Below are 15,964 nucleotides of genomic sequence, written 5' to 3' on the forward strand. Positions count from 1 at the left end.
CTTGCGAGGCAGAAGTTCCTGTGAGTTCTAGGTCAGCCTACTTTACAGAGCTACCTCCAGGTTAGCCAGGGCTGCACAGAGGAACCTTGTCTGAAAAATGTCATAGATAGATAGATAGATAGATAGATAGATAGATAGATAGATAGATAGAACTAAGACCACCAATATTAGTAATTTAGAAATACAATTTTATCTCCCTTTTTTGCCTTTCCCTTCCCTGTCATTTCACAACATAAGTTACTACACTGAATTTTTCATAAACATGATAATGCCACTATACCCTCCAGTCTAGTATCTTTGTCCCACTTGTTCCTTCATCCATCATACTTTTGGGTATCACTTTCCATATCAGTAAATACTGGTACACATTGTCAAGTGATCCCATAGTATCCCTTCATGTTTTTGTTATCATGATTTAATTAATTAGTCCATCATAGATTTAATATCCTTTCACCAAAATGCTTGAAACTACAACCGCTCGATATTTTGAAATTCTTTAATTATTTGAGTAGTTATTTGAGTATGAAATATCCTGGGGCCTGGAACCCAAATCTAAGAATGGAATTCATTTATGATATATACACATTGTGTGTGGAGTAAATTTATGCAATATTTGAAATAATGTATTGTTTAGTATATTAAAGAACACATATACATTCAACCATTAGAATTGTGATATAACACTTAGAAAGTTTCACTTGAAAAAAAAAAACAGGTATGGCACTCCACACTTGAAACAGAGACAGAGGCAGATAGATTTCTGTGTGTTTGAGGTCAGCTTGCTCTACATAGGGAGTTCCAAGCCAGCCAGGGATACATAGTAAGATTCTATCTCAACAAAATAAAAGTAAATTAAAAAAATTTAGAGGTTCTCAGAGGGAATAAAATTTCTTTTCAAAATGTTCAGACTTGGGAATTTTCAAACTTTTGTTTTATTTGGGATGCTTAACATTGTGATGGAGAGTTTATATTTTTATAGTACATTTTAATTATTCTTGTTTATAAAAGTGAAGGCTTAGAAGTTAAGAGCACAGGCTGCTCTTCAGAGGTCCTGAGTTCAAATCCCAGCAACCACATGGTAGCTCTCAACCATCTATAATGAGATCTGGTGTCCTCTTCTACCATGCAGATATACACACAGACAGAACACTGTGTACATAATAAATAAATCTTTAAAAAAGATATGTTCATTAAAAAGTTATATACTAGTGCTGGCCAGTGGTGGTACATACCTTTAATCCCAGCACTCAGGAGGTGGATTTCTGTGAGTTGGAGGCCAGCCTGGTCTACAGAGAGAGTTCCAGGACAGGATCCAAAGCTACAGAGAAACCCTGTTCAGGGGGAAAAAATGAAGTTATATACTGCCATATTGCTCCCTAAAAACCTTAGACCTGTTTCCATTACCCTATCAGTTGGTTTTCAGGGTCTTATTGTTATTAAAATTTTGATCATCAGCCCTAAGTGGTGGTCTTCACATAAAATAACTTTCATTTTTTAGCCCTTTATTCATGTGACTTTGGTTTTTCATCTTTATGTTGACAGCAGGAACTATTAAATTGTATAAGATGTACAGTTATGAGCTGGAAAGATAGCTAATACACATCAGGTAGATTATAATAATTTTATAGTAACTACCTGGCGGTTGTATCTTTTGTATTATAATATACATACATACATACATATATATGTACATATATATTTGTTTGTATATGCTTGTACATGCTCGAGTGTGTGTGTGTGTGTGTGTGTGCGCGTGCGTGCGTGCACATGTATATGTCCTCGCATGTGGAGGCCAGAGGTCACTTTGGGTGTCGTCATCATTTGATGTCTAACTTACTTTTTGAGACAGGATTTCACACTGAACCTGGGGCTCAAATGATAGAATGGCCAGCCCCTGAGGGCCTCCTGTCTCTGCCTGCCCTGTATTCCAGGCATGTCTCCACCTTTTGGTGGGTTCTGGAGCTTGAACTGAGGTCCTCTTGTTTGCATGACCAGCACTTTACTGATGAGCCATTACTCCAGTTTCTTTAATATAGTTTTGATTGATAATGTGTCAATTTGTTCTTCAAAAGATCTTGATCAGATTCATATCAAAAACACTGTGAAGTCTGTCTTGTTTGTGTCTGTTTGGAGGAGATAAATAGAATTAGAACTGTCTTAAATTCTTGATAATGTTTTGGCTAATACTTAATTCTCAGAAGCTTCTTATACAGGAAAAAGAATGTTTGTAGTCTGGCTGGTTTATTATCTGTCTACCGCTTTGATGTTTAACCATTGCATATGAAAAACAGTTAACTTTCTGGGTTTAAATTTGTCTGTAAAATCTAGGTATATTTGATAGCTGTGTATTTGAATGTTGTTTTAGGGATCACATACATGAAAATAGCAGAGGCATTGGTAAATAGTAATTGTGTATTTTGGCATGTTTCTTTTGTGGTATTTAGTGAAAGACGTACAGTAGTCTCAGGTAAGTACTCACTATAAGTTCTGCACACAGTAGTATTAGATATGCACTCGATATAACTTACACTTTTTGGTTTTACAGAAATCTTCTCTACATTTACCCTCAAAGTCTTAATTTTGCCAATCGTCAAGGTTCTGCCAGAAACATCACAGTCAAAGTCCAGTTTATGTATGGAGAAGATCCAAGTAATGCAATGCCGGTAAGAAACATTCTTTATTGTTTTTCTTTTTCATACTTTATTGAAATAGCTGAAGGTTTTGGTTTGTCTTGTATCACTGACTGGTAGCTGTAAACTGGAATTTAATGTGATCTCTTAAACCAAATTCCTAACTGTGAAACTTCCTTAATATAGTAATATGCTTAATTCTAATTATTTATGAGTACTTGGCTTATGTTAAGCACTCCTAGAGATGCAAAGATGAATAAATCTATAAGCTAGAGAATGTACTGCAGTGAGAGAACTAGGAATTGCTCTCAGAGAACAGGTAACTTTCTTTTGTCTCTTGTGATCTGATTTTCCTCAGTGACCCGCCCCCCAGAATGATTGGCAGGTGAGGGAGGTAGGAGGTGCTGTAGTCATTTGCAGATGGATCCTGGAGATAAAATATGTGGCTCTTTTCAACTTTGTCAAGAAAACTGACCATCTTGGGTACACATTAGATCCATCTAGGAAGTAGGTAAAACTCCCACTGCCCAGGCTGAATCTCACTGTCATTAACTCACCTCTTTGGCTTTTAAACTAAGTAGTAATTTAAAAATTTCTTATCAAGTGATTAAAATTTTTACCAAATGTTGGGAATTCTGATGTGTGTTATTGGAAGCCAGATAGAGTCAAATGAAAAGGTGGGAGAGAATGACTAACAGACGACAAGCGCGCAGCTTATGAAGAGGCTCCTGTTGTAGAGAGAAATGGTAATGGCAGTACATCAGGAGACTGGAGTGAGGAAGGCCCTGCTCCCTGAGAACGATGAGTACGGTGAAGCCAGCCGGGAGTCAGGGAGATATAGACTAGTTAGGAGTCTTTTGTGGCTAGCCTGCAGTGATTCTGGACTACCAGAATTGCCATTGCTAATGAATTGGGGCCATTGAAGTTGGAAACAGATGCTATGGCAGATTTAGCCTCAGACAATGTTGGTGTAATGAGAATGCTTAGCTGAGCATGGGTGCATTGTTCATGGGCCTTATGTTATCCTTCCAAATCTGTCTTTTAATTAAGTTCTTTAGATTTTTCTTCTTTCCTGATGCCTCAGTTGTATCCACTTGTAGATCTCCTTGTCATCAGTGTACACAAATTATTCATCTTTGTATTCTCTTGTGCCTGTTCTTTTAGATCTTTACATATAACATGTTGAGTTGAATAAATATTTATTGAATAGGTATGGAATTTATTTCTAAGGCTTGAAATTAACATTTCGTTCTTTATTAGATCCTTATTTCTGCTAAATTAATAAATGTGTTTTAATCGAGGTAATATACTGTAAAAGCAGATACCCTATATGAATTGTGTGTTTGAGCTTTATGAAAGATGTTGTTTATGTCAAAGAATATTGCATTGTTTACTTATCGTGTTCTGTGTCTTAACATATTTCTGGCTTCTTCCACATAGCAATGGGTACATCCCACCTGCACTGGCAGTTAGACCCCTCCCTTTCTGATGTTACAGCATTTTCTTTCATAGTATGGTTGCATGGTTATTCATTGTATGCACTAGATTGTGAGCTCCTTGAGGGCAGGGACCTTGTCTTATTTATATCTGTATCTTGATGCTTATCATAGTGCTTGCCTCTTAATTATTGCTCAACCTTTGTTGCCCAGGGACTAAAATACATGCCAATGATCACAATGGAACATACTTTGTTCTGTTCTTGTTGCATAGATAAATATTTTGCTTTGTGAAAAGAGATAGCTTCTAAAGGAAATAGGTGCTGTGTTCCTTTCATCTGTACATTATTATTTATATGTAAATATAATTTTTTATGTTAGTGTAAATGGATGCTATGAAAATATATGTATATATGTATGGGCATAATGTATATGTTTATGTTTTTGAAATATGACTATTCAGGGGATCTTCATATAAATTTTTGATTATATTATTGTTAGAATGACAAAACTGTAAAAGTTTGTAATTATGGCACTAAAATAAAATTTTATAAAAGTATATTAAGGTAACTAGGTTTGATCGTACATGTCTTTAATCCCAATACTTGGGAGTTCTGATATGGGAAGAGCAAGAGTTTAAAACCAGCCTGAGCTACATATCAAATTCAAGTCCAACCTTGGCTACATAGTAGGATCCCATCTCAAATTAAAGTAAGAATGAAATAAGAAGAAACATACTAAGGAATTGGAACATTATCAAAAGGAGTAAATATTACTGTATTTGTTGTTCCTTTAAAATAGAAGCACCGGCTTGAAATGTCAGAAAAAGAAACAAACGCTGATTACCTCCTTTACAGAAGGAATAAACTGAATTGTTTCCATTTGATGATAGACATGTACTGACCTGCATGTGTAAAGATAGCCAGATTTACAGCGCTCAGTCTGTGGCGCTTCTTGACTGTACTGTTAATAGTAGTCACACCAGTGACATTGACACAGTCCTTAATTAATCTGTGTTCCTGGCTCAGTAGTTTTACCACTAAGATTTCTGTGTATGTACCCTACATTTTTTTAATGTGGTGAATTTTAAAAATAATACAATACACAAGTCCAAAATGGAGCACGTCCTTTATGAAGTACCGTGCAGGCTGTACAAGATGTAAACGATAAACAGCATGACCTAAAAGTCTTTTATATCATTCATAAAGAACTCGTATTTGACCGTGAGAATGCTTCTCATGTTTTACCACCACTCTGTAAAGTATATTTATGCCACCATGCTTTGGTAATTTTCTTATTATAAATTCAAAATGATATCTTATACCCAGAATATTTAGTTTTTTTAAGAAAAAGGAAAGAGGGCTGATGCTGTGGTTCAGTTGTTAGAAACCTTGTCTAGCATGCATGAAGCCGGGGTGCATAAAGCTAGGTGTGGTGGCACAAGCCGAAAATCCCAGCACTAGCGTCAAAGCCATCCTCAACTACGTGTGGGGTTCAAGGCCACCCTTGGTTACTGAAGCCCTGTCTCAAAAAGTGGGGGAGGGGAAGAGGACAAAAATGTATCTTATTACTCAGTAGATAGAGATATAATTATAGAAGCTTTCTGAATGGTTGAATGTCAGATGGGTCTATCACTGAAAAGAAATCTGTAGTTGAGCAGCTAAGCTTTTAAAGATCGTTAAGTAGGCACATTGTTCTTCACTGGGCCATTTTAGCCCATTTTCTCAAGTAGTTATTAAAGCATACAAATTCTTACATAGATATGAAACATCCAGCATTTATTACAACCAAGTTTCAACATGCTGTTATTTGTTACAGGTAATCTTTGGTAAATCTAGCTGTTCAGAGTTTTCAAAGGAAGCCTATACAGCCGTAGTATATCATAACAGGTACTGAATTACAATATTTCTTTCAAAGTTACTCACTTCTTAGTGGCATTGTTAGCACTCACATTAGTATGTTTACCAAATGCTTTGCTGCACTGAATGTGCCAAATTCACAGCTGACATCACAATGACAATTTTCTGTCTGTAGATTCACAGTTCTTCTTTGCAGAAGTCTCTAATGTAATGCTTTATAAACAAATAAAAGCATCTTTTAAAAAATTCTATTTCTTCCTGTAGGGTTATTGATTAATATTTTGGCCTCTGATTCTTTGATCTTTGACTATTATTTTTCCCAGACACTTTTTCATTTTGTTGAGCTCTACTGTGTTCAAGCCCATTGAAGTAGTGATGTGTTCAACATCCCTCCATCCTTTGGTTTAGTGGCTCTCCAGTTTTACTTCTATAGGAAATTGCTAACCTTGGAGAGCTTTTATTTTCTTTTTTCTGTGTGTGTTTTGGGGGGTGGGTGGGTGGGTGGTTATTGAATGTAGTTAAGAAGGAAATCACGAAATTGTCCTGCTGGGTTGGCTGTTGCAGAGCTGTGCTGTTGTATCTCATGTTGGGGCTACAGTCATTTGTTTATCTCCTGTTAGCCTCTTTTTTACAGTCTTCTTGTGATCATCTTGATCTGGTTTTATTTTGTACTTTTTCTCTCTCGAGCCAGTAGCTGCGGGGGTTGCCTGCAGCTTATCTTTCTTCTGCATTTCTGGCTTACTGATTATGGATGTCAAACTTGAGATATATTTTTGACATTTATGCCCAACGTAACTTCTCTGTTCACTGCCTCAGATTATCTCTGCACTTGTTTGCCTCTCCTTCTCTGTCAGCAGTAGCAGTGGCCCCTGTCCTGCTCAGTGTGACTCACTCACATCTGCTCCTAGTCTTGTTCCACTTCTTCCGAATATGGGTCAGCTCCTGCCTCTTGCCCATCGCAGTTGTTTTATGGCGCCATCTATTACTCAGAGTGAAGCTCATCTTCACGCAGAGCAAATGCTGGTCTGTCCCTGGTGCTTTATATGACACTTGCTTTCGTGCTCTCCTTCCTTCCTTCTCATCTCTCTCTGGTACACATTTCAGTTTCTGTCTGCTTCTTGAGATTTTCTATCTCTAATGATTTTTCTTAAAGTATAGGCAGTTCCCACAAAATACTAAAACTTTGCTCATAATTCTTAGTCTCTCTAGACTCCTCTTGAGTGATCCTATCTGTGTCTTTCTGCTCCATTCAGTGACAGCACTTCTACTTGAGCATTTATACAGAGCGCTTCCAAATCCTTTCTAGTCCTGACCATTTGTACTCAAGCATCTTTTCACTGATGGACAAGACACTGGTTTTTGTGTCCTCCCTTCTTGGTTTCCATGTTTGTCTTCATGACTCTCTTATTTTCAATGATGATACCACTATTTTTCTGGTTCAGAATTAAACATCTTTTACCTTTTACTTCTGTTCTCTGATTTTAAGACTTAAAACTCTTCTTTCTGCCTTTTGTGCCATCTGTTTCTGGACCTTTCTTAGAACTGTTTACTAAACTCTATATAGTTTTAAGGCCTGTATCAAATATCTTATTCTGATCTCAAACTTGAAATAATTTGTTTAACTTTGTTCTTGAAGCGTTAACCTTATGTACTTTATATCAAGAGTTAGCAAACATTTTCTACAAAGGACTCGGCAGTATATGTTCTAAGCCTATGGCCACATACCATATCTCTTGCAGCCTATGAATTCTGCCACTATAGGACAAAAGCACCATAGTCAGTAAGAATGTTACAGTAACATGGTGTGTTTGTGTCCTAATAAAACTTTATTATGAACACTTAAATTTGAATTTCATATTAAGAAATATATGATTATTGTTATTATTTTGATTCTTGAAAACCATTTAAAAATAGGAAGCCCATTCATTATCTTCAGTCTCTGTAGAACAGGTAATGGACTGGGCTTGGCCTGTCACCGTTTGCCAACCCTTGTTTTACCTTCTGACATCTGTGTCCGTTCATATTCCTACTAAGTCATACAACTTTAAGGGTATTGTTGTCGTATCTTTAAAACAACCACAAAAAAACATGTAGCATAAATATGAGAAACCATCAGTAATTCCTACAGATGCTTATAATGTGATTTCACAAAGAAATTAACCCAAACACCATATACCAGGAGATATATTTCTATAAAAATAACGATTTATGAAAGTTTCTCAGTTTGATTGGGTCATTATTATTATTATTAAGTACTAGTGGAATTAAAATGACAATATCGTCTGATATTGCTTATAAATTAAGTTTTTATATTTCATTAATGATTGGTGAACTTAGTAATAAGATACACACCTTTAAAAATGTTCAGCCAGTCATCAGATTTTCAGCTAGCATTAGCTGTTTCTTGTTATCATTAATTAAGTCCTTGTTCCACTTAATATATCTGTGATCAAATCCACACCTGTTAATGTAGTTTTGAGCTTTATTTGGACAGGAAGAAAATTGGCTGATTGGTATCTGAGGCAGAAATTACCTTACAGGAAGGACAACCTCCATTTTAAAGGTGTCTGGAACCATGTGACTTAGCTGTATTTCCATTAATATAATTCGGAAAGATGCCAAGAATGGATAATTGAGATACCTCCACTGAGTTCTTTGCTTTTTATTTGTTTTATGAAAAAAAAACAACAACCATGATTCTATTAAAGTGCCCCTTGAGACCACACCCTTCCTGTTGAGATGAAGCATCAGGACCATCCAGCATGGCATTCTCTGTATCAGTGTAATGGTTAGGAGCACTTTTATGCTGTTGGATAAGTACAATTTGTGGACTTTCTCTGATTGTGACTTTCTTTGTTTTCTTGTGTCAGCGGTAGTCTGTTTGCTAACATTTACTCCTTTCACGATGGAACATTTGAGAAAAAACATTCCACAGAGAGCCTAACTTTATAGTGTTAAGGTATCTTTAAAGATACCCCCTCCCAAAGGGTGATTGTACTCCTACAAAAGGGAGGTGTTTTCCTGTGATATGGCTTGAAAGTGTATACCTGCAATACTCCTTTGACTTTTCTGTGCAGTGCGTGCCAGATTTGGTTCATAAATGTAGTACAGCACCAGCATGAGAAGATCGCAGCACCTAGGCAGTGATTATTAATGAATTCTCTAATGGTAGGGTGCCTTAGCTTATTAATGAAAATGTGATGAACAACTTCAGAAACAGTGTTAGCTCCCTCATCTGGAAGGAGAAGTTAATTATTTAGAAATTAAGAACAATAAAAAAATATCCTGGAGTAGAAGAAAAATAATGCATGAACCTAAAAGTTAATCTTAAGATCATTCAGATAAGCAAATGTAATAATTATTCATTTGAACAAATTATTGACTATTGATTTTTTGTTTTTCTTTGATTTCTTTGCACGAAGGTCTCCTGATTTCCATGAAGAAGTCAAGGTTAAACTCCCCGCCACTTTAACTGACCATCACCACTTGCTCTTTACCTTTTATCATGTTAGCTGTCAGCAGAAACAGAACACACCTCTAGAGACCCCAGTCGGATACACAGTAAGCCTTTCTGTTAATGTTTATAGTAAGGAATCTTATGCATAATAAAACATTTATAAATTTAGTATTCAGTGGATTTTTCTGTTGTTTGAGTATTGCCTGTTTGATTATCTGTAATGCCTAAACTCACACTTGTAAGGAAGCGTCCCCATCACAGATGCTCACGGTGTCCTTAGCTAGTTAACGTCATAAAGGTTTACGTGATCGTTTTCTGAGTCGGAGTGTTTTCCTAACAATGCAGTATAGACATAATAGATTTAATAGAATGATTTGAATGAAGACAAATATAAAAAACCCATAAACAAGAAATTAAAGCCTTTGGACATTTTTTTTTTAATTATGGTTAAATTGCCAAGGTTAAAGCACAGTGAAAGCCAGCATGAGGTGTCATCACGCAATTTTATTATGTAATTTATCCAGCTCAAAAAATGGAATTCATAGTTGATTCAGTAATTTTGTCTCTTATGTTTGAGACAAGAATTATAGTCACTGTAAGGAAATAAATTATGTTCTTACTTTCCCCCTAGCATTCATGGGTTTCTCTATATACCTTACAACTACTGTTTTTAAATTGATTCATTTTGTAGCCTTTTCTAGAACTGATTCTTCCTTGGATAATAAGGCCCCATACTAAATATTGCATGTTAAAATAGTCATAGTTTGGGAATCTTCATTAATTAAATACCACCAGAGAAATGGATTGTTGATATGTGAGAAATTTGGGTTGTGTCACACTCTTAAAGCAGACTGTCCACACAGTGATTTCTGAAACACAGTGTCTCTTTTCGTTTAAAGTGGATACCTATGCTGCAGAATGGACGGCTGAAGACTGGGCAGTTCTGCCTACCGGTCTCATTGGAGAAACCACCCCAGGCTTATTCAGTGCTCTCTCCTGAGGTCAGTGCATCTCTGCTTGTTCAGGTCTCCAGACTGAAATAAAAAAAGATAAAAGAACCAAACAAACATCACGATGCTTACCAAACAAAACTTTGCTGTTTTTTCCTGTGTGAACATATGTAATGAAGCAATGTTTTTTTCGTTGATAATTAGCAATTTTTCTTTCTAAAACGTTGACACTTTTAGCTAGATGTGGTCGCAAGCTAACTCTTAATCCTCCTGATACAGGAGGATTGACACAGGTTTGAAGCTAGCCCAGGATGCATAGTGCATATATGTGTGGTATATTTGTATGTACATGTATTTGTATGTAGCTAGGCCAGAAGTAAACATTGGTATCATCCTCAATCATTTGTTAATTTTTTTAGAAGGACCCTGTCATTTTATTTTTTTATTTTTATTTATTTTTTTTTCCATTCAAAAATTTACACTTCCTCCCCTCCTCCCATTCTTGTCCCGTACCCCCACTTACCCTCCTCCATCCCTCTCCCTCCTTAAGAGAGGGCTAGGAATCCTGCCCTGTAGGAAGTCCAAGGCCCTTCTCTACCTCCAGGCCTTGGAAGCTTTGCATCCAAATAGACTAGGGTCCCAAAAAGCTGGTACATACAGTAGAAACAAGTCCCAGTGCCTTTATCAATGGCTTCTCAGTCAGCCCCCATTGTCAGCCACATTTAGAGAGTCCGGTTTGATCACATGCTCGTTCAGTCCCGATCCAGCTGGATGTGGTGAGCTCCCATTAGAACAGGCATACTGTCTCAGTAGGTGGACCAACCCCTGTGGTCCTGACTTCCTTGCTCATCTTTTCCCTCCTTCTGCTCTTTAACTGGACCTTGGGAGCTCAGTCCGTTGCTCTGGTGAGGGTCTCTGTCTCTATCTCCATCCATCGTCTGACGAAGATTCTATGGTGATATTTGAGATAATCACCAGTGTGATAGTGGGGCAAGGGCCAGTTCAGGCACCCTCTCCTCTGCTGCTCAAGGATCTAGCTGGGGACATCCCCGTGGACACCTGGAATCCCCTCTAGAGCCAAGTCTCTTGCCAACCGTAAAATGGCTCCCTTAATTAAGATATCTTCTTCCCTGCACCTACATCTGCCCTTCCTCCATCTCAACTATCCCACTCTCCCAAGGTCTCCACAATCCACGCCCTTCTCCCTTCTCTCTCCCCCTCCCCCCTTCTCCCATTCCCACCCAACACCTACCCCCACCCCATGCTCCCAACTTTTGCCCGGCGATCTTGTTTGCTTCCAATTTCCAGGAGGATCTCTATATATGTTTTTCGTTGGGTTCACCTTGTTATTTGGCTTCTCTAGGCTTGCGAACTATAGGCTTAATGTCCTTTGTTTATGGCTAGAGTCCATTAATGAGTGAGTACATACCATATTCATCTTTTTGGGTCTGGGTTATCTCACTGAGGATAGTGTTTTCTATTTCCATCCATTTGCATGCAAAATTCAAGATGTCATTGGTTTTTACTGCTGAGTAGTACTCTAATGTGTATATATTCCACACTTTCTTTATCCATTCTTCCATTGAGGGGCATCTAGGTTGTTTCCAGGTTCTTGCTATTACAAATAATGCTGCTATGAACATCGTTGAACAAATGCTTTTGTAGTATTTTGGGCATCTCTTGGGTATATTCCCAAGAGTGATATTGCTGGATCCTGAGGTAGACTGATTCCCAATTTCCTGAGAAACCGCCACACTGATTCATAAAGTATCTTGGGGTTACACTAACCAAGGAAGTGAACGATCTATTTGACAAGAACTTTAAGGCTTTGAAGAAAGAAATTGAAGAGGACTCCAGAAAATGGAAGGATCTCCCATGCTCTTGGATGGGTAGGATCAACATAGTAAAAATGGCAGTTCTATCAAAGGCAATCTATACATTCAACGTAATCCCTATCAAAATCCCAACAAAATTCTTCACAGACCTTGAGAGAACAATAATCAACTTTATATGGAAAAACAGAAAACACAGGATAGCCAACACAATCCTGTACAATAAAGGAACTTCCAGAGGCATTACCGTACCTGACTTCAAACTCTATTACAGAGCTACAATAATGAAAACAGAGATGTTGACCAATGGAATCGAATCGAAGACCTGGATATTAACCCACAAACCTATGAACACCTGATTTTTGACAAAGGAGCTAAAAGTATACAATGGGAGAAAGAAAGCATCTTCAATAAATGGTGCTGACATAATTGGATGTCAACCTGTAGAAGAATGAAAATAGATCTGTATCTATCACCATGCACAAAACTCAAGTCCAAATGGATTAAAGACCTCAATATAAATCCAACCACACTGAACCTGATAGAGGAGAAAGTGGGAAGTAGACTGCAGCACAGGGGCACAGGAGACCACTTCCTACATATAACCCCCGTAGCACAGACAAGAGCAACATTGAATAAATGGGACCTCCTGAAACTAAGAAGCTTCTGTAAAGCAAAGGACATTGTTATTAAGACCTTGCTGTGTTCATTTCAGAGATGCTCACCCACTGACTTCAGTACCATTGCAAATACAGGAATCCTACCCTCATGAAAGCTATCTTGTACAGACAAGAAACAGATAAACATGAACAATCAATGGCAAAAGTACATGCTTTCTACTCCCAGCTGGCTGTTTATATGGCTCTGTTATGCAGAAGCATGGCCTTTGTCCTAAGAGTAAATACCTTGTACTCTTTTTTTTTTTTTGCTATTGTTTTAGACAAAGCCTATTTCAAAGGAAGTTTTTTATAAGAAAGTGTATTTTGGCGGAAATTATGAATTTATTTGTACTAGATAATTTGCATGTGCATGATCAGTTTCTGAAGGACAGCCAATGGTTTTCTTGTAGGAGCTATAGTACGTGTGTTCATATAAGAACATGCTAATAGTGCGTAGTGTGGGTAAGTGATACCTGAACTGAGAATCAAGAATAAAAGTTCTGGAATTGGAGCAATAGATTGATCAGTGGTTAAGAGCGGTGGCTCTCTTCCAAAGGACCCAGAATGATTCTCAGCACCCACATGCCAGTTAACTGTTGTCCCAGGGGATCAGACGCTCTTCTGGCCTCCATGGGCACTGTGCACATATGATGCACAGACATGCATGCAAGCCAGATACCCATACCTATAACAATAAATAATAAATTAAAAAATAAGAATAAAAGTCCTATAATGGAATATATGTATGAAGGTGCTATAGTAAAACCTACTACCTCGTATGCTAGAATTCATGATATGCCAAACTTTTAAAAAGTGTGATAATAAACAACTATAGATCCTGCTTTTTAAACTTTCTTTTTACTTATTCTGTGTCTTTTACATCTTGTATCTTGATCCCCATTCATTTTCCCCTCCTTTCACATTCTCCTGCCACCCCTGCAAAACCCCCCAATAAAACAAAATTTAAGAGAAAAAGGGGAAATATGAAGAATCTCCATCACAGAAGCTGCAGTGTGATACGGTGGGTCACACAGTCAACCCCTTTGTTCATGTATCTTTACTTGTAAGTGTTCATTGCAAAGAGTCTGGTCCAAGGCATCTGGTTTCCACTACACTATCAATGCTGGGCCCTCACTGGGCCTCTTCTTGTATATTCTTTTGTTATCCTGTATTGTGGAGATCCTGGAGCTTTGGGTCTGCAGGACAGGCCCTTTCACATGCTCCAGCAGATCCTAGATGGGGTGGATGTTGGGGTGGGCCAGGTCATAACCCTGATTCTGGGCAAGCTGTAGGATTGGTGCACCAGCCGGGCTAATTCACCTCTTGAAACAATGAATGAGGGGCGGGGTGGGGGTGGGAGTGTGTGTTCTGCTTTCATGGCCTCAGGGTTGGCTCTCCTATACCAGTACCATAAGGGACAGCTCTATTGTCTTACACAGGCTAGGTACAGGGGCCACTGTCCCTGAGTGCTGTACCTGGTGAGAGATAGGGACAGCCTTCCAGCTCTTCTGTATGACCCCAGGGCCAGCTCCTCCTCCTGTCTCAGGCATTTGGCATTTATGGGTTGGAGGGTGCCCATGATACCACATGTCTCACGAATAATGGGGACTGCTCGCTTTTGCTTATAACATCAGGGTTGGGTCACCCTCACCACTGACCACCCGACAGCTGTGCTAGTTCTGGTGGCACAGGCCTGTAGGATTTGCAGAAGGAGGCAGAGGCAGGAGGATCTGGAATTTGAGGCCATCTTGGAAAATCCTTAATATAAAGACTCTGGAAAGCATATTTCTTAAGATAAGCCAAACTCAGAAAGATAAGCTCCAAGTGTTCTCTCTGGTATGCAGATAGCTTAGAATATATGTGTATGTGTGCATTTTAATGGGAGTAAATATAGGTTAAAGCTTAAGACCTCAGAGGGGAAAGAGAATTGGTGAGGAGAGCAGGAGGGAGTGTGGGAGTGGACAGAAAGACATACAGAAGTAGAAAGGAGCTGATTGAGGGCGAATGCAAGGGAGGGAGGTGGAGAACAACTAAAACGAATTCTGCTTGAAAATATAATGATGCCTAATGCTTTGAATACGAATTTTGCGAAAAAAAAAACCCTTAGGAATCATATATAGTGTTAGTTTCAGTGCTTATAGTAAGTGAAGTAAGGATTTTAAAACTCTTAATAATTGTTTACTGCGATTTTGTATTTTCTTGATTTCGCTTGAACTCTATTTCCTGGCTAAGGTCTAATGCACTTTGAGTCTCTATACATAGAGTCAGAAACCTCTGTATTCCTTTGATTGTGGTAGGGGTAGACAGGATCTTGATATGTAGTCCACGCTGTCCTCAGTCATCTTGTGATCCCTTTGCCTTAGCCTTACTAGTACAGACATGTACCACCATACCTTGGATCATAGGTCTGAGATTGAGCCTGCCTCTCTACCTGCTTGTGCCCTTCCATTCCCGCCTTCCTATGCTGAGTGTGGTGCCCAGGGCTTTCCCCTCCCCCTTTTTATTATTTTTATTGTGTTATACATTTTTCTCTGCTCCCCCTTCCTTCCCCTCTCCTTCTACCCTCTCCCATGATCCCCATGCTCCCAATTTACTTAGGAGATTTTGTCTTTTTCTCCTTCATATTTAGATCCATATATGTCTCCCTTAGTGTCCTCATTGTTGTCTTAATTCTCTGGGATTGTGGATTATAGGCTGGTTTTTCTTTACTTTATGTCATTTATGAATGAGTACATATTATATTTGTCTTTCTGGGTCTACATTACCTCACTCAATATGGTTTTTTCTAGATCCATCCATTTGCCTGCAAATTTCAAGATGCCATTGTTTTTTACCACCGAATAGTACTCCATTGTGCAAATGTATCACATTTTCTTTATTTATTTTTTGGTTGAGGGACATCTAGGTTGTTTCCAAATTCTGGCTATTACAAATAATGCTGCTATGAACATAGTTGAGCACATGCCCTTATGGTATGATTGAACCTCCTTTGGGTATATACCCAAAAGTGGTATTGCTGTGTCTTGAGGTAGATTGTTTCCTAATTTTCCGAGATATCGCTATACTGATTTCCGAAATAGTTGTACAAGTTTGCACTCTTACCAGCAACGGAGGAGTGTTCCCCTTATCTTACATACTCTC

The 15,964-nt window shown here is 38.2% G+C and overlaps 1 protein-coding gene across 7 annotated transcripts in view; it reads left to right on the plus strand.

Moving 5' to 3' along the window:
• The window catches only part of Dock7 (dedicator of cytokinesis 7), a 175,761-nt gene that overhangs the window by 81,003 nt on the left and 78,794 nt on the right, over positions 1-15,964 (plus strand). For 6 of the 7 annotated variants that reach the window (XM_057783480.1, XM_057783481.1, XM_057783483.1 and 3 more), the window contains exons 15-18: positions 2,546-2,663; positions 5,885-5,955; positions 9,348-9,486; positions 10,282-10,383. In XM_057783480.1, the coding sequence (XP_057639463.1) occupies positions 2,546-2,663; positions 5,885-5,955; positions 9,348-9,486; positions 10,282-10,383 (430 nt within the window). Of the gene's footprint in view, positions 1-2,545; positions 2,664-5,884; positions 5,956-9,347; positions 9,487-10,281; positions 10,384-15,964 lie in introns of those variants that run through there. The other variant, XM_057783486.1, reaches the window with a different exon arrangement.

Source organism: Chionomys nivalis, chromosome 11 (genome assembly GCF_950005125.1).
Source record: "Chionomys nivalis chromosome 11, mChiNiv1.1, whole genome shotgun sequence".
Taxonomy (NCBI): Eukaryota; Metazoa; Chordata; class Mammalia; order Rodentia; family Cricetidae; genus Chionomys; species Chionomys nivalis.